This window comes from Copadichromis virginalis, linkage group LG3, assembly GCF_057382275.1.
Source record: "Copadichromis virginalis isolate Kocher_CV1m ecotype Utaka linkage group LG3, C_Virginalis_male_GT1.1, whole genome shotgun sequence".
NCBI lineage: Eukaryota > Metazoa > Chordata > Actinopteri > Cichliformes > Cichlidae > Copadichromis > Copadichromis virginalis.
In genome coordinates, this window is record NC_140620.1 from 13501968 (window position 1) to 13524410 (window position 22443).

Genomic DNA, 22443 nt, shown 5'->3' on the forward strand with positions numbered 1-22443 from the left:
ATATGTGTATGTAAGTCTTCTGTCTCCCTTTGTTCATTGTTGCTTCGTCTGTGTTCCCACCCCCATGTCCTCATAGTCACAGAGTCATAGTGTGTGTCATAGTGCCCTCATATTATCACAGTATGTCATAGTTGTTCATAGGTTTCTTAGTTCTCCTGTCACCAGCCAAATAAAGGCTCGCTTTTGGTTTCAAGTTCCATCTCTCTGCCTATGTCTGTTCGTGGGTCGTCTACATACACTCCACAACCGAGACAGGAGAGGAACCTGATAACAGCTGAACGTTCTTTTGTTCACACGGAAAATAGGTGTGAAAGGCAAAATTATAAATTGTTTCTAAAAAAAATTAAATAAAGCTGTTTTATTAAATGAATATATACATAATGCAAATGTGCTCATAAATGAGTTGACTCTGTGTTTTCAGAGTTAACAGATTCATTCAGCGATATTGTCTGGATCTGAAATATTGCAGGTACACGCAGAGTGCAGAGGATTTTTACACATACACTGATAATTGTTTTCTATAAGTCTCTGGGTCAGGAAGTCCAAACATGACGTCCTGAACTGGGCCTTAGAATAAGCTGAAGGATAACATTATATAATCAAGGCAGGATGTGTTTTTGTGTCCATGTGTTTCTGATTCCAGGAGGAGCAGATACCAGGGGAGGTCGGATGTGGACGGGGAGGATTCGCAGCAGACTGCCACGTTGGATTTGGGAGAAGATAATAATATTTTGTCATTGTCAAAGTATAAAAGCTGTACAGCCCATTTCAGGGTTAGGGTTGGGGTCAAAGTGAAACTAGAAATATTTAGAATCACAATGAGTTCAAAGCGTGAGGAGGTCTGATGTTCCAACAGTGTTCAGGATGAGAATTATTACCTGCAATGCTCCAGTTTGACCTCATGGTGGCAGTGCCGTCTCACTGTTATAATGGCTACACTCAGACTACAGGAGAGAACAAGAGGCTGTACTAAAACTCTGATATTTTATCGTGTGTTTATGACATCATGCTGACGTCAGCCTGATAATACCTGTTGATTCAACTAAACAGCCAAGGTTTCCAAGGTTCTTAAATGAACCACAAACTACAGGGTAAGAGTGAGCTGCTGAAAGTCAGATCTGTTCTTCAAAGCAGACTTTCAGCTTTATTACAAACTAAGAGTCGGATCAGCACAAATACTGACACAGAGATGGCTGCTGGCACTGCGCTGCTCTGCTGCACTTTGCTGTTTGTCCTTGTCTTCGTCTCTGCAGGTGAGATTGAACTAAACTGAGGTTCTCTCTGAGATAACAAGAAGTACAGGAGGATTATTTTCATCTGGATTCAGTTTGTCTGTGTGTGTGAAGGAGACACCAGGCTGGGTGGACACGTAACATCTGTAATCCAGCTGTGACAGAGACAAAGAAGTGTAATGTGTGTGTCAGTGTGATGTGTTGTAGTGTCAGGATGCAGCTACAAAGCTTTTTGTTCAGTGTATACAAACAGCTGTAGCTCCATAAAGGCAGCATGCAGAGACTCACAGTGTCTTATAATGAGAGGCTGCTTTCTCTCACACATTATGTTCACTTATTATCAGCACATGTTGTTGTTCTGTGGAAGCTAACATCTTGTAGTTTCTGACACTTTGCATGTTTAGCATGAGGCTAAAATTCCCCCTCAGTGGGTCACTGGTGACCTGCTGGATGTTCAGAGGTTCATTAAATCCAACATGACTAAAAACTCAAATGTCAAAGTGTTGTTTTCTCTTTCAGACCAGAAAACCATCACAGCTGAGTCTGGACAGGACGTCACTCTGACATGTCGAGCTCCAAACAACAACATTAGAGTAATAACGTGGGAGAGATCTGACCTGAAGCCAGATTATGTGCTTTTGTACCAGGATGGTCTCCCTGATTCAACACACCAGCATCCATCTTTTAAGAACCGGGTGGATCTGCAGGACAGACAGATGAAGGATGGAGACGTGTCTTTGATTCTGAAGGATGTGACAGTTCATGACGCTGGAGCATACGAGTGTCGTTTCTTCATGGAAGAAACTCGCTCATGGAAGTCCATCAGCAGCCTCAACCTGATTGTTACAGGTGAGTGAGTAGAGTTGAGTGTGTGTGTGATCAGAGGTGAAGCTGCTTCCTGGTTGTTGATGTGTGTTTGTTGTATGGATGAGCTGGTGGATGTCAGAGGTAGACAGATGTTTCTCCAGCTGTTGTCTTTGTGGCTGGTAGTCTAGAGTTGTAGAGCAGCATTGTTTGGTTAGAGCAGAAACAAAGACATTTATGAATCCGTCTCTTCTTCTCTTGCTCTCTAACTCGTCTGTAAACATGTGTGGGGAAGCTCAATGTTAAAGCCTACAGCTGGAGGGGGAGGGGAGGGGTGGAGCTGGTGGTAAGTCTGTGAAAGTGAATCACAGTCAACTACAGCCCCTTAAATTGCCTTATTACACAATGCTGAGAAAGCATTCGAATGGGTGGAGTGGGATTATCTGTTTTATACTCTAAATAAATTTGGATTTGGCCCTAATTTCATTTCATGGATTCAGTTACTTGACTCCTCACCTATGGCACGTGTTAGAACAAATTTGTTATTCTCTTCTTATTTCCCACTTCTCCGTGGTACGAGACAAGGATGTCCCTTATCCCCTTTTCTTTTGCGTTATCAATTGAACCATTGGCGATTAAACTGCGAGCTGACAGTTGCATTAAGGGCATCTTCAGAGGTGACCAGGAGCACAAAATATCCTTATATGCTGACGATCTCCTGCTGTATATGTCAAAGCCTTTATAATACTGAATAAGCATATCCCTGCATTTATTTGGAATGCAAAAGTCCATGAATTCATAAAGATTTCATGCAGAGGACTAGGCCAATGGGTGGATTAGCCTTGCCAATTTTTCAGTCTTATTATTGGGCAGCAAATATTCAAAATATGCTGGATCAGTAATTTTACCACAGAGACTCCAGCTTGGCTCCAAATTGACTCATCCAATTGTGGCAAAATGTGCTGTGGCGGAGGCGTGGCCCCGGGCGCAGCTGCAGGGGAGGAGTGGAGCGGAAGGCTCATCAGGGCGGCGCTGCGAGGCCGGTAAGAACAGCTGATGTTGTTTATGGACTGATGATGGTTTCCCTCCCCTGTGTTATAGTGAGACGGAGAGGAGCGGGAGAGGAGAAAAGAGACACACATCAGCTGGGATGGACAGCTGTCATTCTGTGCGATAGTATCAGTGTGTGAAAGTGTAAATAAATGTGGAACTTGGCGATAAAGACCTGTGTGTGCGTGTACCTGTGCCTAGTATATTCCACAAGTGGTGCCGAAACCCAGGAAAGTGCCGGTGGGGAAATCTCCGACCCACAGGCCGTGCCACCCGCCCAACCTCTGCAATTCTTGGCGCAGATGCTGGCGGAGATGGCGACGATGAGCCGGGATCAGGCGGCCGACCAGCGTGCCCACCTGGCCGCGCTGCGGGAGCAGACGGACCGGCAGACGCAAGTTCTGGAGCGGCTGGTCGGGGCCGCTGCCACGCCGAAGCCCTCGCCACTGTCGGTGGCGGTGCCCCGGATGGGGGACGGGGACGACCCACAGGTTTTTTTGGAGACCTTCCGTGCCACGGCGGAGGCTTGCCAATGGCCGCGGGAGGAGTGGGCTCCGCGGCTGCTCCCCCTGCTGTCCGGGGAGGCACAAACAGCGGCCCTGAGTCTGCCTCCGGCGTCGAGGAGCAGCTTCGCGGACGTGAGCCGGGCGGTGGTGGACAGGCTAGGGCTCACCGCCGAAGACCACCGCCGGCGGTTCCGGGCCTGTCGGCTGGCTACAACGGACCGACCATTCGCCTGGGCCCGGCAGCTGCGCAACGCGGCGGTACGCTGGCTGCAACCGGGAACATCGGAGGGGGAGACGAAGCTGGTGGACAAGGTGGTGCTGGAGCAGTTCACGGAGGGATTGCCAGCGGAGATGGCGAGATGGGTCCGGTGCCACCGGCCCGCAAGCTTGGAGGTAGCGGTGACGCTGGCGGAGGACCACCTTGCCGCTGGAGCAGGGGAACCCGGGGACGCCGGACGGAGGCCGAACAAACAGGCCCCGGTGCCGGCCCCGAGGCGCCGTGTGCCGGCACCAGGGCAGGCAGAGCGGCTGCCGGCGCTGAGCCCCACTAACCCTTTCGCGGCGTTGGTGCCGTCCAGGGCAGCCGAGCCAAGTGGAGCCGCCCCCGAGCCACGGAGAGCAGCACAGACGCCGGGGCCGGAGTGTTGGAAGTGCGGGCAGCCGGGGCACCTGAGGAGGGATTGTCCGCTTATGGAAGTGGGGCAGGTGTTTCGTGTTGCTGGCGCCCCAGCACCCTCCCCCGGTCCAGGAGGGACATACAGTATTCCGGTAAGGACTCGAGGGGGTATACGCCAGGCGTTGGTGGACACGGGCTGCACGCAGACCCTCGTACACCAAAGCTTGGTTCGCCCCGGGGCATTGCTGGAGGCAGAATGGGTGGAGGTGAGGTGTGTGCATGGTGACGTTCACAGGTATCCCATAGTGCCGCTGTTATTAAAGTATAAGGGCAAAATGCATAGAGTAACGGCGGCGGTTAGCCCGCGCCTGTCGCACCCCCTGATTCTGGGTACCAATTGGCCGGGGTTTCATCAGCTACTGGGGCAGTACGCGGGGGTGCGATCACGACCGGAAGCGGGGTGTAGCGTGTGCGCGGCGTTCAGCGGTGACGCGGGGTCGTCCGACACTGACTCCGGGGGGGAGGAGCCGGCGGGTCCCTCACGGGACGTCCCGCCGGCCCCGGAAGTGTCCCCCATGGGTGATTTCCCACTGGAGCAGTCTCGTGACGGCACCCTACGCTCAGCCTTTGACCAAGTGATGGCTATTGATGGTCACGTGGTGCGCCCTGAGGCCGCGCAGACCTATCCGCGTTTCGTCTTATTAAACGACCGATTATATCGAGTGAGTCGTGACACTCAGACAGAGGAAACACACACCCAGTTGTTGGTGCCGCAGGGCCGCCGGGAAACGCTTTTCCAGGCGGCCCACTATAGCCCCATGGCAGGGCATATGGGCTATGAGAAAACTCTGGAGCGAATAACGGCCCGATTTTATTGGCCGGGCATCCGAGCGGATGTGCGCCGCTGGTGCGCGTCCTGCCCGGACTGCCAACTTGTTAACCAGCCGGCCATACCGAAGGCGCCGCTGCGCCCTCTCCCCCTCATTGAGGTCCCGTTTGAGCGCATCGGCATGGCCCTCATCGGGCCGTTTCACCGGAGTGCACGCGGCTACCGCTTTGTGTTAGTCTTGGTGGATTACGCAACGCGGTACCCGGAAGCAGTTCCGCTGCGCACCATCTCTGCAAAGAGTGTGGCGCAGGCACTGTTTCAGGTCATCTCCCGAGTCGGAATCCCGAAAGAGATACTGACTGACCAGGGCACGTCGTTTATGTCTCGTACACTGCGGGAACTGTACGAATTACTGGGCATTAAATCTATTCGGACCAGCGTCTACCACCCTCAGACTGACGGGCTGGTGGAGCGGCTGAATAAGACTTTAAAGTCCATGATTCGGAAGTTCATTAACGAGGATGAACGCAATTGGGATCACTGGCTAGACCCTCTGTTATTCGCAGTGTGGGAGGTGCCCCAGGCCTCCACGGGATTTTCTCCCTTTGAACTGCTGTTCGGCAGGAGGCCACGTGGGGTGCTCGACCTGATTAAAGAAAGCTGGGAGGACGGTCCGAGCCCCGCCAAAAATGAGATTCAGTACGTGTTGGACCTGAGAGCAAAACTCCACACTTTGGGGAGGTTGTCACGGGAGAATTTGCTCCAGGCTCAGCAGCGTCAGCAACGCCTGTATGACAGAGGGGCTAGGCTCAGGCAATTTTCACCGGGAGATAAAGTGCTTGTGTTACTCCCTACTTCCAGCTCGAAGTTGCTCGCCAAGTGGCAAGGACCCTTTGTGGTCACACGGCGAGTCGGGGACGTGGACTATGAGGTCGCTCGGTCGGACAGGGGAGGAGCCACGCAGATTTATCACCTCAATCTCCTCAAACTGTGGCGAGAGGTTGAAACCGCTTCTCTGGTGAGCTTGGTGAAGGAGAGAGATGAGTTGGGGCCTGAGGTGCCAAATTCTATCATTCCCGCCTCCCTCCCTTGTGATGACCATCTCACACAGGCCCAGAGAGCGGATGTTGTCGCGTTGCAACAGCGTTTTGCGGACGTGTTCTCCCCCCTGCCCGGCCGGACGTCCCTCATCGAGCACCATTTCGTGACGCAGCCTGGCGGGGCGGGGCTCACGGCCAATCCGAAGAAGTGCGCGGTTGGACGGAGGGAGGTGCAGTATCTGGGGTACCACCTGGGGGGCGGGCAGGTGCGTCCACAGGTGGAGAAGACGGCGGCTATCGCATCCTGCCCGCGCCCCAGGACGAAAAAGGAGGTGAGACGGTTCTTGGGGTTGGCGGGTTACTATCGTCGCTTTGTGCCGGGGTTTGCGCAGCTAACCAGCCCCCTGACCGATCTCACTCGAAAGGGTGCCCCGGATCTGGTCCAGTGGACGGGGCCGTGCCAGGCGGCGTTTGTGCAGGTGAAAAAGGCTCTCTGTGGGGAGCCGCTGCTTCACACTCCTAACTTTTCCCTCCCTTTTGTTCTGCAGACTGACGCCTCGGACAGAGGGCTGGGAGCCGTTTTGTCCCAGCAGGTAAGGGGGGCCGACCGCCCTGTCCTATACATCAGCCGGAAGCTAGCAGAGCGCAAGCGCCGGTACAGCACCGTGGAGAAGGAGTGCCTGGCCATCCGGTGGGCGGTCGGCTCCCTGCGCTATTACCTCCTGGGACGCTCATTCACCCTCTGTTCGGACCACGCCCCGCTGCAGTGGCTCCACCGCATGAAGGATGCCAACGCCCGGATCACCCGGTGGTATCTGGCGTTGCAGCCCTTTAAGTTCAAGGTGATCCATAGGCCGGGGGCGCAGATGGCAGTGGCCGATTTCCTCTCTCGCTCGCGGGGGGGGGGGAGTTGGCTCGGCCGGACGGCTCCCCGGCCTCGAACGGGCGGTGGGGGTGTGTGGCGGAGGCGTGGCCCCGGGCGCAGCTGCAGGGGAGGAGTGGAGCGGAAGGCTCATCAGGGCGGCGCTGCGAGGCCGGTAAGAACAGCTGATGTTGTTTATGGACTGATGATGGTTTCCCTCCCCTGTGTTATAGTGAGACGGAGAGGAGCGAGAGAGGAGAAAAGAGACACACATCAGCTGGGATGGACAGCTGTCATTCTGTGCGATAGTATCAGTGTGTGAAAGTGTAAATAAATGTGGAACTTGGCGATAAAGACCTGTGTGTGCGTGTACCTGTGCCTAGTATATTCCACATGTGCCTATCAGCTTTGTTGAGTTCAGCTCTCCCATTAGAACTGTACACCTATAAATGTAACCCTTTGTTGTATGACTCGCTCAGAATCTGGGTGCAATGTAAGGTTTGGGTTACACTATCAGCTCAAATCATATGTTCCCACCCTCAATGATGGATTCTGCCTTTAAAATATGGGAAGGTAATGGACTTAGAAATATCAAAGACCTTTTTGCAGATGGAATTTTTCTCATTCACGCAGCTCCTGAAGCAGTTTAATGTTCCTCGGAAACATTTTTTCCGCTATTTACAAGTTCACCACTTTGTAAAGAGTCGATTTCCTTCATTTCCAGAAGTACCTGAGGAAACTTCTTTGGATAAAATTATTAATATAAACACTCATAAGAGAGGGGCGATTAAAGAAATGTATGCTATATTATTAGATCTTCAATCTCCTTCTCTCTCCATCCTTAAAGCACAGTGGGAGAAAGACCTTGGGATGACTTTAACAGATGAGCTCTATGTTTTCTCCATAGGGTACACTCTTCTTCTATATGTGCCAGACATGGGCTGACCCCTTGTGTAACAGATGTAAAGCAGAAACAGGTTCACTCCTTCATAGTTTTTGGCCCCAATCTTCATAACTATTGGGTGTCTACCCATACGGAAAAGATGCATATAAATCTTATAAAGTTTGTATCTGTCTTGTGTGAAGCTTTTATGAAAAGCATACAAGAGTGAAAACAGATTAAGAGCCCTTGAAAATCATATAAATGAAACTTGTATGTTTTGGATATTTACTAAAACAATTTAAGAAAGTAATGAGAAAGTGGCCACTTTCATGAGTAAATCATATAAGCCTTATATGATTGTAATGCACTGGTGACCTGGTGTATGTTAACAGGTCAATTAATCAAATCCAGAATAACTCAAATGTAAGCTAAAGAGCATAAATATTAAACATAAACAACATCATATTTCCCCCATGGCACAGTCCACTCAGCACTTCCTGGAGTTTCTCATTTGATCGTTCATTGACACTCATGACTTACAGAGACTCTGATCATCAAACACAGGAATAAAACAAGCAGTGAGCACAACAAAGGATTATTAAAGAAGGAATATTAACTCTATTCTAACTCTAGTAACTCTACACCAGGAAACCACCAAATCTTCTGCAAACGTGATTTTAACCAGTCAAAATGTTTTTGGATATTTATTCAGTGTAGAAACCTAAAAAGTCAGGTTTTTTTAGATGTTTGGTTGTTTTGAACAATTATATCAAACTGTAAGTATGATGTTTGGTATATAGTATTATATATTGCATGGTATTGATATATTGCACTGTTTGAAGTGCTTCGTATATAAAAGTAGTAAACTGTGTACACAGTGTTTGGTGTGACAGAGCTGTTGTCACTGAATCACAGGTTCAGATGTTTCAGCCTCATAATAAACAAACACGTTTTCAGAGACTCGAGGATTTGACCTTCCAAAAGTCTCAGACATGTTTTAATGAGCTCTCACAGTCTGCAGCCAAACAGGTCAAATTATAAAGAACAGCTGGATCAACCCAACATGACCTCTGACCCCGAAGCAGCTGTTAGACCTGTGTATTTGAAAAAAAATATGATTTTTTTATGGTGAAAGCAAGATTCCAGACTGCAGTTTTGGTCAGATCATGTTTTTAAATAAAAAGCAGAAAAATCAACATTAACATTTTCTCACTTTATAAATATTATGAATGATTTTTTCATCTAATCTCCTGAACTAGAAGAGGACACCTCACAGCTGTTTCTCACCTGCAGGTCAGACAGGAGGAGACAGAGATGAACTGTGAGTCGGACGATCTGAGGACAGACAGAAACTCTCCTGAACATCCAGCAGTCGACTCTGATGATCATCATGTTCAGACTCGGACCAACAGTGTGTGTCTGTGCTGTCAGTGACTCTGAACTACAGTTTATTCATCTTGTTCATGAGATTTACTGACACAAAGTCAAACTGTGTTACAAACACACATGAATTTCTGATCTCAGAGTCAGTGAGTGTTGGAGCTTCAGGTTAGACAAATTAACTATTTTATGTTGGTGTGATTGTTTATTAGCTTCATGTGACTTTTTCTTCTTTAAGTACAGTCCACTGGAAAACACTTTGTATAAAAATCATCTCTTTGGCTGACATTGTTTTTAGTTTGTAAACCAATCTTACCCAGTTTAACAGATTGTACAAACTGTTAACGTCTCTCTCTGATCCTGCACTGAGAAGTTTGACAACCTCTTCAACTTTTCTTTAACATGACACACTGTTCAGCTCAGATTTAAACTGCTTTGACCTTTGACACCAGCAAAACATCCTGAACAACTTTGCTGGGTTGAGACCTGATTACTTTTCATAAACAGACCCATAAGACTCAAAAATATGAAACATATTTTCACATTTTATACTGTTGTATAGATGATGCAAACTTTTGTACACTGATGCTCTTTTGGGTGAAGTTTGACTCATTTGTTTAGATGGATTTTCAGATCCACCAGTTTGGCTCAAGTTAGAAACATTGTGATTTTAGGGAAAATTGCCACTCATAATGTATAAATATAGACGTCATGTTTGTGTGGATTTGTAATGAGACAGCAGTGAAGCAGTGAAGTCATCCTGTTGCCCACAGAAACAGACTGTGAATTAGTAAAGTAACACATGGAGCGCATGAGGAACAAAGGTCATACATGTATCTCCTGAAGTGGATTCTGGGTCTCTGACTTCCTCCCACAGTCCAAAGACATCAACGGGTGTTTTTTATTTATCCGTGTATGCTGTGTGTGAATGTGTGGTTCCTACAGAACTTAATGGTCAGTAACACTAACATGTAAACATGAGTACATCACATCAGCACATGAAAGAACAACAGTGTGGCATTAATATTACAGCAGTGAGGACAGTGTGATGAACTGATGCTCTGATCTCTGGTCTGACCAAAGCTTTAACTCCAAACATCTCTCCACTGTTAGAGCTTCTGCACTGTTTCAGGTTCAAATCATGGTTCATATTTTCATGGCCTGATGGTGTGACGCCTCCACCTACATCACTGAACTGCTCCACTTCTGTACTCTTCTCTCTGTGGCCTTCTTGAAACGTCCTCTTGGTGTTTGTGGGGTTTTTCTCAGTTCATGTGTGCCTTATAAGAGTTTGTTTTTTAAAGACAATGACAATCAGTGAATTGTGCCGCACTTGGTGGTGTTTGTAATTCAACTTGACTGAGGTTAAATTTCTTTTTTATAATGGATTTAATTTGTTGATATTCTAAAAAAATTTTCTTGTTGATCCCATATTGTGCAACTAGTCTGTCAAATGGAATAAATTCTGTTCCCTCTAATATATGTTCTAAGTATTTAATTCCTTTACAACTCCATTCTGGGAAGTTAATCATATTATTGTTTTGTAATATGTCAGGGTTATTCCAGATAGGAGTACGTTTGCATGGGATTAGTGAAGACTCCGTTATTTTTAGAAACTCCCACCATGCTGTCAGAGAGGAGCTGATGTTGATACTTTTAAAACATTCATGTCTTTTGATGTTTGAGCTAATAAATGGTAGGTCTGAAATCTCTAGATCCTTGCATAGTGCCTGTTCAACATCTAGCCAGGGCTCATCTAGGAAGGTATGTTTTGACCATTCTGAGATGAACTGAAGCCTGTTGGCTAAGAAGTATTGGTGAAAATTAGGCAGATCTAATCCTCCTCTATCCTTGGTTCTTTGTAGCGTTTTTAAGCTGATACGCGGGAATTTGGAAATATATGAATCTAGAGATCTGAACCAATCTTGTGATGGTTTGTTAGGGATCATCAAAAATAAGTAATTTATTTTTGGCAAGATCATCATTTTTATAGTGGCGACCCTTCCCATGAGTGATATGGGTAAAGATTTCCATCTAGTCAGATCGCCTTCTACTTTCTTTAGAAGTGGGATGTGATTTAATTTAGTTAAGTCTGAAAGCTTAGGAGAAACATTAATACCTAAATATTTAATATTTCCTGATTGCTGTGGGGCAGAGGAAGAATTATGGAAGGAGCAGTTAATGGGGAGAACTGTAGATTTTGGCCAGTTAATTGAATAATCTGAAACTCTTGAAAACCAGTTTATTAGAGTAATTACCTCAGAGAGGTTGGTTTGTGTGTTTTGCAGAAAAAGCAACACATCATCCGCATAGAGACTGATTTTATGTTCTATGTTCTTACATTTTATGCCCTTAATTGTTGTAGCCTGTCTAAATGCTGCTGCTAGAGGTTCGATAAAAATTGCAAAAAGTGAAGGGGAGAGTGGGCATCCCTGCCTGGTGCCCACTCTATCTATCAGAGTCTATCAGATTGTCAATTGTGGCCTGTGGAATGTTGGTCCACTCCACTTCAATAGCTGTGCGAGGTTGTTGGATATTCGTGGGAACTGGTACACGCTGTCGTATACGCCGGTCAAGCACATCCCGAACATGCTCAATGGGTGACATGTCCGGTGAGTATGCTGGCCATGCAAGAACTGGGACATTCTCGGCTGCCATCTGCCCTGAACAATGTGAACCATGATTCATCCGTGAAGCGCACACCTCTCCAACGTGCCAGACGCCATCGAATGTGAGCATTTGCCCACACAAGTCTGTTACGGCGACGAGCTGGAGTCAGGTCAAGACCCCGATGAGGACGACGGGCATGCAGTTGAGCGTCCCTGAGACGGTTTCTGACAGTTTGTGCAGAAATTGTTTGGTTGTGTGAACCAATTGTTCCAGCAGCTGTCTGGGTGGCTGGTCTCAGACGATCTTGGAGGTGAACCTGCTGGATGTGGAGGTCCTGGGCTGGTGTGGTTACACGAGGTCTGCGGTTGTGAGGCCGGTTGGATGTGCTGCCATATTCTCTGAAACGCCTGTGGAGACGGCTTATGGTTGAGAAATGAACATTCAATGCACGGGCGACAGATCTGGTTGACATTCCTGCTGTCAGCATGCCAATTGCACGCTCCCTCATTGCTTGTGGCATCTGTGGCATTTTGCTGTGAGACAAAACTGCACATTCCAGGGTGGCCTTTTGTTGTGGGCAGTCTGAGGTACACCTGTGCACTACTCATGATGTCAGATCAGCATCCTGATGTGGCACACCTGTGAGGTGGGATGGATTATCTCAATATGGCAGATGTGCCCACTACCACACATTTGGACTGATTTGTGACCACTGTTTGGGAGGGATGGTTATATTGTGTATCTGGGATGAATTTTAGGTCTCTACGTCCATCCCATGGGGAATGGGAGCAAAAACAAAAGTGTTGCGTTTATATTTTTGTTGAGTGTATTAGGCAAATGAGTATTTTGTCCACATCATCCTCTTCATGCATGTTGTCTTACTCCAAGCTGTATAGGCTCCAAAGCCTACTACCAATTAAGCATATTAGGTGATGTGCATCTCTGTAATGAGAAGGGGTGTGGTCTAATGACATCAACACCCTATATCAGGTGTGCATAATTATTAGGCAACGTCCTTTCCTTTGGCAAAATGGGTCAAAAGAAGGACTTGACAGGCTCAGAAAAGTCAAAAATAGTGAGATATCTTGCAGAGGGATGCAGCAGTCTCAAAATTGCAAAGCTTCTGAAGCGTGATCATCGAACAATCAAGCGTTTCATTCAAAATAGTCAACAGGGTCGCAAGAAGCGTGTGGAAAAACCAAGGCGCAAAATAACTGCACATGAACTGAGAAAAGTCAAGCGTGCAGCTGCCAAGATGCCACATGCCACCAGTTTGGCCATATTTCAGAGCTGCAACATCACTGGATTGCCCAAAAGCACAAGGTGTGCAATACTCAGAGACATGGCCAAGGTAAGAAAGGCTGAAAGACGACCACCACCGAACAAGACACACAAGCTGAAACGTCAAGACTGGGCCAAGAAATATCTCAAGACTGGTTTTTCTAAGGTTTTATGGACTGATGAAATGAGAGTGAGTCTTGATGGGCCAGATGGATGGGCCCGTGGCTGGATTGGTAAAGGGCAGAGAGCTCCAGTCCGACTCAGACGCCAGCAAGGTGGAGGTGGAGTACTGGTTTGGGCTGGTATCATCAAAGATGAGCTTGTGGGGCCTTTTCGGGTTGAGGATGGAGTCAAGCTCAACTCCCAGTCCTACTGCCAGTTTCTGGAAGACACCTTCTTCAAGCAGTGGTACAGGAAGAAGTCTGCATCCTTCAAGAAAAACATGATTTTCATGCAGGACAATGCTCCATCACACGCGTCCAAGTACTCCACAGCGTGGCTGGCAAGAAAGGGTATAAAAGAAGAAAAACTAATGACATGGCCTCCTTGTTCACCTGATCTGAACCCCATTGAGAACCTGTGGTCCATCATCAAATGTGAGATTTACAAGGAGGGAAAACAGTACACCTCTCTGAACAGTGTCTGGGAGGCTGTGGTTGCTGCTGCACGCAATGTTGATGGTGAACAGATCAAAACACTGACAGAATCCATGGATGGCAGGCTTTTGAGTGTCCTTGCAAAGAAAGGTGGCTATATTGGTCGCTGATTTGTTTTTGTTTTGTTTTTGAATGTCAGAAATGTATATTTGTGAATGTGGAGATGTTATATTGGTTTCACTGGTAAAAATAAATAATTGAAATGGGTATATATTTGTTTTTGTTAAGTTGCCTAATAATTATGCACAGTAATAGTCACCTGCACCCACAGATATCCCCCTAAAATAGCTAAAACTAAAAACAAACTAAAAACTACTTCCAAAAACATTCAGCTTTGATATTAATGAGTTTTTTGGGTTCATTGAGAACATGGTTGTTGTTCAATAATAAAATTATTCCTCAAAAATACAACTTGCCTAATAATTCTGCACTCCCTATAGTTTAGTGGTAAGGAACAGCTACAGTCAAACTGTAGCTCACAAACATAAATGATTTTGAGACTCGTTGTGGTGGAAAGCACCTCCACTTCCTGCCCTAGTAGATACAAGCACCGCAGCAGGTAATGCTGTTAGGGCTGCTATGATGAAAGACGCTGTATGAATACAGAGGAGTTCTGGGTGGCAGCAGATGTTTGGCTTTTTTTAAAGCTTTTTACTGGTTTTTGTTATTCTGACTGCCCACTTTTACAATTATATGCTGATCTAAAGTGTACATTTGAGCCCTGAAATTGATGGGGGGTTATGGTCCAAGAGCACCCGTGAATTTTGAAAAACCTTGAATTTTGGATGTGGTAAAACAAAATGATTTTATAGTTTAAACCCTGAATATATAAATCTGGGGATGCAGGACTTTAAGAACAAAATGAAAAACACTCGAGATAGCTACATGTATGATGTGGGAACGCTGGACTGCATCTGCTGGAGATGCAATTAAGAGAGATGAACAACGCTCTCGGATTGGCTACTTTCAAAACCCCGCCTCCGAGTACACTGGCATTTCAACACTCAAAGGTGCGTTTTCCTTTAAAACAACTGCGGAGTCCTTCAGTAACTTAGGTCTTGATGCCCAAACAAATAACAATTTAGTAGAACTGTTGATCACCAGACTACATGTTTGCTGTAAGTGACATGATGATCTAAGAACCACGTGTTTTAGCACAAAAAGTTATAAAAAGAAGAAAAAAAAATCCACAACACTTTTTCCAGTTTAAAAAAATGAAATATAAAGTTCACAGATTAAAAAACAAAAAAACAAACTGTATCTGTAAGTATATTATGATAAAAAAAAAAAAAGTTGTTGTTTTCAGTGTCGTTTAGGTTGTGGATGGACTGGGGACAGAGTTTTCCTCCACCTGGTGGCTCTTCATGTGCGTTTTCAGACAGTGGCTCTGGGTGAAGGCTTTTTCGCAGATGGTGCACTGGTACGGTCTCTCTCCGTTGTGGGTCCTCATGTGGACCCTCAGGTGTTCCTGGCGAGAGCACGCCTTCCCACAGATCGCGCACACAAACCGTTTGATGCCCAAGTGGCTCCTGATGTGGTTGGTCAGGTAAGTCTTGCGTTTGAAGAAACGGCCGCACTCAGAACAGCCGTACGGTGCCTCACCAGTGTGCACTCGCATGTGACCCTTGAGTTCGCCGTTGGACACGAAGCCTTTGCTGCACACGCCGCAGACGTGCGGCCTCTCGCTGCTGTGCGTCTTCATGTGAGTCATCAGGCTGCAGTTTGACAGGAAGGATTTGCAGCAGACATGGCAGAGAAAAGGTCGCTCCCTGGCCATGTGGATCTTCTCGTGGGACTTCAGGATGCTGGAAAGTTTGAAACGCTTCCCGCAGATTTGGCAGCCATACGGCCGCTCTCCAGAGTGAGTGAACTTGTGGCGGGTCAAAGATCGAAGGTCACAGACAGACTTTCCACAGATATTGCAGACGTATCTGTCTTTGCTGGTGTGTGTCTTGCTGTGAGCTTGGAGCTGCGCCTTCAAACCAAAGGATTTTGGGCAAATGTCACATTTGTGTGGTTTCTCTTCCACATGGACCCAATGGTGAACATTCAGACCAGACATGTAAGCAAAGGTTTTGCTGCAAATCTTACATTTGAATGGCCTGTCTCCTGTGTGCAGAGAAATGTGGCTGTTAAGACCAACGATGGAGAAGAAAGATTTCCCACAATATGAGCAGTCGTGAGTTTTCTGGTGAATTCTGATATGTCTCTTTAACTCATCCACAGATTCAAACTGCTCTCCACAAACTCCACAACCACCCTGTGGCTCCTCCAGGTGACTCCAGGTGTGTTTGATCAAGCTGCCCAGGTTCAAGTACCACACTCCACACACTTTACAGGCTATTTTACTCTTCTCTATCTCCTTCATGTCACTTTTGCGCACTTGTTTCTTCATCTTTTTTGTCACCTGGAGCTCAGAAACAGGTTTAAAGCATTTGTCTACAGCCAAGGCTTTGTGTTCATCTTTGCTGTCCACTTCCCTCTCACAGGCCTCTTCATCTGTTGGCAGGTCTTGCTTTTGTGATGTTGTGCTGCTGGCCAGCATGTCCACACTGGGACTGTCTGTATGCTGATCAGAGCTGCTGTGGAACAAAACGGTTAAAGTTACGTTTTTAAGTACTGAGCGTCTGTAAATAAAAGCCATAGGTTTCGTCTACTTGCAATAACTAAAAACAACAAACTTATCCATTAGAGAACTTGAACCACAGAATTTTGGGTTTGGTATTCGTTAGATCAGAATTTGTTCCCTCAGTAATTTTTTAAATTTCATGTTTTTCATTGAATTATCACAATCCAGCGTCTAGATTTACATCAACATTCTAGAGTCTTGTTTTTGACATCGTTGGTCAATCAAGAGCACACAAATCCTTATACCCGTTTTTATTTTTACCTTGACTGGAGTTCAGCTTCATTGTTTTTTGTTATGTCAGCATCGCTGGATGGACAGTCATCGTTTGTTGGTGAAGCGGGAAACTCTTTCTCCCCCTCCTCACTAGTCTGTAAGAGTTCATTTCCAAATTATTATCAGCACTTATGTTAACTGAGAGTAAAATAGCTAAAATTTCTTTAACATTTTTGTAAAATCTTAAAGTGTACATTTAAATCACATCATGATTGTTACATTTTAAATCTGTTATTGTGGTATAAAGAAGCAAAATTATCAAAATCCTACCAATGTCAGAGGCAAAAGCAGCACAAACAGGTACAGCGTCTACCTTCAGGCGGATGTAGAGGGCAGAGTTTCCAGTAAACATGTGGATCTCCTCTGGAGTCACAATCTTCACTTTCAGGGGCTGGAGCCTCCGGCTTCTGTCAGTTGTGAACAAGTCAAAAGGTTCATCATCTGCCAGCTGAGGAAAGGTGGACTTCAACAGGTCCAGGAAGTCAGCTTCCTGTAGACCAAGAGGGCACTTCAGGTCGTGTGCTGGGAACTTCTTGAATACTGGAACAGAAGAAATTCATCTTAAGATCAATAGTCCTTAGGCAGTCAGTAAAACCAAACCTTGCCCTAGTATTCATTAGTTCAAGTGATTAGTTGGCCAGTCTTTGACTATTTCTGATGATAAATAATGTAATTAAATATTTTTGTAAGCATTGGAAAATGCTTTGAATTAGGAACAAAGAAAAAATGGTATTAATAGCACGGCTAACACTGTACCACATAACAGACAAATACAAAACCTTAATGACTAACATTTCATTTCATACCCGTCTTAGAGAGCACATTGGTGTGAGAGTCCTCCAGGATGCGGACTCTGAGATCTATATGGTTCTTTATGTCACTGATGCGAGGTCTGCCGGGCTTCTTCCTGATAGTCGGAACTCTGGCGAAAATGCAGGAACTAAGTCAGTGTCATAAAAGACTATAAAGCAAATGCAAATAAACTTGGGGACCATCCACATATTGTTGGCCATATCACAAACCTCTACAGTTTGTTGTTCCTTAAAGTGGTGTTTTTTCTAACCTTGACGGCATTTTATAATCTGGGTCCTTTAGATCTTCTCGTTTTTGTCGGGAACTTGTTGGTTGCACCAACTCCTGCTCCTCTTCATCGTCATCAATGTCGTCGTACCAAAGCAGGGCCAGGCTCTCAGTGTCCTTCACACCTGGATACATCAGAATTCACTTTTTGTTATGGTTTTTAATTTGAATCATATGAACGACAAAGACACAATACATGTGGTTTAGTCAGTTTGCTTTAGTAATAATTTGATTAATTGAACTCGCCTGGCGCACAGTATATAAGCACTGCACTCACTTTCATGCCCTCTTTTCACTCCCACACAAGCGGCAGCTTAGGTGAGTTTGATTTGTAGTTCTCAGTTTAAATCTTTATTTAAGTTAATGACTTAAAGTCATTAACTTAAATGACTTGTTTTCTCTTTCAGAGTTTAGCAGTCCATGCGTGTCTTCCTTTAAGTTACTACTGATTACACTAAAGTAAACCGACATATACGGCAACTAATTGATAGCAGTTTTCTTTGCATTCTGACCAGATGAGGCCATGGTGATAAAAAATAAAAACTTTGAACCTCCTTATTAACACACAGTAGGAGGCAAATTGTTTCTAAACAGTCAGGCTGACTTTTGACCGACTGCTGGTGACAAATTGGTGATGTTTGCAAATAACTCGAGGCCAACTTACAAACATGGACAGACTGCCAACATGTTGCAATTAATCTTAATCAGTCTGTGCCAATAAGCGGAACTCATCTGGTTGCCAACTGGTTGTATTCTGGATATATACCTATATATGGGGTTACCCATGTTATGGGGTGCCTGTGTCATTTTGCAATATTCTTTATAAAAGCCTTGAACTACCCCCCCCAAAAAAAAAGAAAAACAATTAATGGTAAGACTGTTCAGACGTACCTGTCTGTTGCTTGGGCTGTTGCTCCTCTCTGTCCTCAGGCACGACTTCCACCTCATGCCTCTCCACATCAGGCTGTAGGACTTTGTGTTTTTTGGTCAAAAAGAACATTTGATCAATATATCAGCTTTGTGTGACTGTGGTGTTTGACTGCAGCTCCGAAGACCCTCCTTCCTGTTGATCATTGTTTTTATTATGTAAACCAATAAGAAAACATTAACTCTAGATTCCAAAAAGACAAAACAAAACAAAGAATGACAATCTGGGATAAGAATTAGACCAGATTCTTATGCTCTCAAGGATAACTACATTACGCCCAGTGGCATATCTTGTGAGAAGAAGGGCGTGGTTACGGGTTATATGGCCTGTTGCTACATGCTTTTAAGAGTCTGTACAACAGCCATGAGAGCGTGGATAATAAAAAGCAGTAAATCAGATTGCACGCTCAAGAAGAGTTTAGTTGGGTGGTCTCAGATGTTTTCTGTTGGCGACCTCCATCTCACTGGAACAGCCTGAAGCAGCAGAAATTCTAATTAGTCCCTCAAAGTCTGAGGTCATGGCACTAAAAAATGTATGGAATAACCACTCCAGGCTGAAGGTTCTACCTCAAGTAGAGGCTTCATACACCTCAAGGTCTAGTTCAGGGAAAAAAAACAAAAACAAAAAAAATGAATCATCAGCTCTTCTCTACATTTAAACTGAGAGAGATTTATGCCGAATTGCAAATAACGCTAATATTATTTTCCCTGCATTCACATTTTATTGTAATTACACATCTGTATGTTTAACAGCTTGTAAACGTAAAATCAGCGATTTTTAAACGAAGTTCGGCAAATTCTAAATTTACAAATCAGCTTTTTGTGGCTGCGAGCAGCTTTATTTGTCCACTCACCTCTTTTCTCCAGAGAGACGTTAGGCTGCAGAAGCTCCAGCAGTCTCCTCTGACGGCCGATCTCTCGCCTGAAGCCCGCAGCCTCCTCCTCGTAGTCGGCTACAGTCCTCTCCACCACCGCTAAGATCTCGCGGGCGGCTGTGCTCATTTTCTCGGTGACGATTCCTCTCAGTATGTCGCTCTTAGACATGTTACCGACGCTGTCGACCGGCTCGGGGCCGCCGCTGCTGCCGCTCTTCATCCAGTAAAACATGTTTGTTTGTTTTCTCAGCTGTGTTTTGATGAAGACACACTACAGCGCAGGGTGCGTTTCCGGCGGATTCTGGTGCAGCTACAAATTGTGTCCGGAAAAGAAAATCAGGCGTTATTTAGTTCCCCTGCTGGTCTGACTTTTATCAGTAAGACTGATGTCTGCTGTACATTTAAGATGCTGGTGAAAATCATGGCATTATAGTAAAGTAAGTGAAAAGCATTTTTAATGTAGCACCTTTGAAGACAAACATCATAACAAAAATGGTTAAATGTTAGAACAAAAAGTTACCCAAAAGCAAGCTTAAAAAGATTATATTTTTAGCTGCTTTTAAAACAAATCACCAAATTCATAGATCTCAAGCTTCAAAAGCTCTGTCTCCTCTTTTAGCCCTCAGCATTGGATGATGCAAAGTCTGCAGTGACCTCGGAGACCTTTACATTAGGGACTTCTGTCCAATAGCACAGCACCGACAGAAGCACAGCATGTTATACAGTGGGGCAAAAAAGTATTTAGTCAGCCACCGATTGTGCAAGTTCCCCCACTTAAAATGATGACAGAGGTCAGTAATTTGCACCAGAGATACACTTCAACTGTGAGAGACAGAATGTGAAAAAAAAAATCCATGAATTCACATGGTAGGATTTGTAAAGAATTTATTCGTAAAGTAGGGTGGAAAAGAAGTATTTGGTCACCTCAAACAAGGAAAATCTCTGGCTCTCACAGACCTGTAACATCTTCTGTAAGAAGCTTTTCTGTCCCCCACTCGTTACCTGTATGAATGGCACCTGTTTGAACTCATCATCTGTATAAAAGACACCTGTCCACAGCCTCAAACAGTCAGACTCCAAACTCCGCCATGGCCAAGACCAAAGAGCTTTCGAAGGACACCAGGAAAAGTATTGTAGACCTGCACCAGACTGGGAAGAGTGAATCTACAATAGGCAAGCAGCTTGGTGTGAAAAAATCAACTGTGGGAGCAATCATCAGAAAATGGAAGACATACAAGACCACTGATAATCTCCCTCGATCTGGGGCTCCACGCAAGATCTCATCCCGTGGGGTCAAAATGATCATGAGAACGGTGAGCAAAGATCCCAGAACCACACGGGGGGACCTGGTGAATGACCTGCAGAAAGCTGGGACCAAAGTAACAAAGGTCACCATCAGTAACACACTACAACGGCAGGGAATCAAATCCCGCAGTGCCAGACGTGTTCCGCTGCTGAAGCCAGTGCATGTCCAGGCCCGTCTGAAGTTTGCCAGAGAGCACATGGATGATACAGCAGAGGATTGGGAGAATGTCATGTGGTCAGATGAAACCAAAGTAGAACTTTTTGGTATAAACTCAACTCGTCGTGTTTGGAGGAAGAAGAATACTGAGTTGCATCCCAAGAACACCATACCTACTGTGAAGCATGGGGGTGGAAACATCATGCTATGGGGCTGTTTTTCTGCCAAGGGGACAGGACGACTGATCCGTGTTAAGGACAGAATGAATGGGGCCATGTATCGTGAGATTTTGAGCCAAAACCTCCTTCCATCAGTGAGAACTTTGAAGATGAAACGAGGCTGGGTCTTCCAACATGACAATGATCCAAAACACACCGCCCGGGCAACAAAGGAGTGGCTCCGTAAGAAGCATTTGAAAGTCCTGGAGTGGCCTAGCCAGTCTCCAGACCTCAACCCCATAGAAAATCTGTGGCGGGAGTTGAAAGTCCGTGTTGCTCGGCGACAGCCCCAAAACATCACTGCTCTCGAGAAGATCTGCATGGAGGAATGGGCCAAAATACCAGCTACTGTGTGTGCAAACCTGGTAAAGACCTATAGTAAACGTTTGACCTCTGTTATTGCCAACAAAGGTTATGTTACAAAGTATTGAGTTGTATTTTTGTTATTGACCAAATACTTATTTTCCACCCTGATTTACGAATAAATTCTTTACAAATCCTACCATGTGGATTCATGGATTTTTTTTTTCACATTCTGTCTCTCACAGTTGAAGTGTACCTCTGGTGCAAATTACTGACCTCTGTCATCATTTTAGGTGGGGGAACTTGCACAATCAGTGGCTGACTAAATACTTTTTTGCCCCACTGTACATACATTGTAACCACAGCGGCCCTGGGGCGCACTGACAGAGGCGGGGCAAAATGAAAACAAACTACAAACTGCTGAGCTGTTGAACAGGCTGATCCAGCCTTTAGTCTGAGCTGCAGTCAGTCACACAAACGGGTTGAACAGGGTGTGTTCTGTGCAGCACCTGCATGTAAAACAGAAGCAAAGCTGTTCCTGTGAAATGAAAGTGAAAGCCTCTCTGAGCGTCTCCCTGTAGAAAATGGAGGCTGAGCTCAGTCAGATCACTCAGCCTGCAGACAAATGGAGGCGTGTTTGAGACGTGCAGATAAACAGTCAGCTTTGTGTCGGCCTCTGAGGGCTCAGGGCCGTCCTGATTTCATGTTATCAAGTGCATGACGGCTCTCTGCAGACACTTTGAGTCCTTATGCACATTTTCACGAGTCCTCATCTCTGTGGACCTGAGGGATTACCCACAGTTCATAGTGCTGTGATGGTGAAAGCATTAAGAACAAGGATGGAAAATAAATAAATAACCAAACTGAAGGTTCAGAGGAATGTAGCTCATCACAAATGCTTCATGATGAAGTTTTCACAATGATGAA

The 22443-nt window shown here is 45.7% G+C and overlaps 3 protein-coding genes across 5 annotated transcripts in view; 2 read left to right on the forward strand and 1 right to left on the reverse strand.

Annotated features, from left to right (window-relative positions):
* Positions 1–1038: 1038 nt before the first annotated feature.
* Positions 1039–22443, forward strand: part of LOC146712906 (butyrophilin-like protein 2) — a 96819-nt gene continuing 75414 nt past the window's right edge. Inside the window, exons 1-2 of one of the 2 annotated variants that reach the window (XR_014917392.1) lie at positions 1039–1253; positions 1752–2322. Coding sequence is in view for 1 of the 2 variants with exons in the window: in XM_085445428.1 (XP_085301554.1) it covers positions 1073–1253 (181 nt within the window). In the remaining variant the exon portion in view is untranslated. Of the gene's footprint in view, positions 1254–1751; positions 2323–22443 lie in introns of those variants that run through there. The other variant, XM_085445428.1, reaches the window with a different exon arrangement.
* LOC146712907 (uncharacterized) lies at positions 3010–9256 on the forward strand. The gene is made up of 3 exons (XM_085452600.1): positions 3010–5347; positions 6149–6292; positions 9116–9256. The coding sequence occupies exons 1-3, from the start codon at positions 3239–3241 to the stop codon at positions 9254–9256; spliced, it is 2394 nt and encodes a 797-aa protein (XP_085308726.1). The 5' UTR covers positions 3010–3238.
* Positions 9381–19832, reverse strand: LOC146712908 (uncharacterized). Of its 2 annotated transcripts, none has more exons than XM_085445118.1 (7): positions 19513–19832; positions 18623–18703; positions 17715–17856; positions 17458–17573; positions 16965–17191; positions 16640–16746; positions 9381–16328 (listed from the first exon to the last, which is right to left on the reverse strand). In XM_085445118.1, the coding sequence occupies exons 1-7, from the start codon at positions 19763–19765 to the stop codon at positions 15062–15064; spliced, it is 2193 nt and encodes a 730-aa protein (XP_085301244.1). In that variant the 5' UTR covers positions 19766–19832; the 3' UTR covers positions 9381–15061. The 2 variants fall into 2 exon arrangements, with proteins under 2 accessions (XP_085301244.1, XP_085301236.1); XM_085445110.1 differs by having other exon boundaries at positions 9381–16331.

What these genes read in the sequence shown, in the direction of transcription:
- LOC146712907 (XM_085452600.1), top strand. Translation starts at nt 3,239, where the DNA reads ATGTGGAACTTGGCGATAAAGACCTGTGTGTGCGTGTACCTGTGCCTA. An exon ending in CTGCAAAGAGTGTGGCGCAG is followed by an intron (nt 5,348 to 6,148) that starts GCACTGTTTCAG and finishes CATCTCACACAG; the next exon opens with GCCCAGAGAGCGGATGTTGT. An exon ending in CCAATCCGAAGAAGTGCGCG is followed by an intron (nt 6,293 to 9,115) that starts GTTGGACGGAGG and finishes TCTCACCTGCAG; the next exon opens with GTCAGACAGGAGGAGACAGA.
- LOC146712908 (XM_085445110.1), bottom strand. Translation starts at nt 19,765, where the DNA reads ATGTTTTACTGGATGAAGAGCGGCAGCAGCGGCGGCCCCGAGCCGGTC. An exon ending in ACAGCCCAAGCAACAGACAG is followed by an intron (nt 17,857 to 18,622) that starts GTACGTCTGAAC and finishes TGATGTATCCAG; the next exon opens with GTGTGAAGGACACTGAGAGC. An exon ending in GAAGCTGAACTCCAGTCAAG is followed by an intron (nt 16,332 to 16,639) that starts GTAAAAATAAAA and finishes TTTGTTCCACAG; the next exon opens with CAGCTCTGATCAGCATACAG.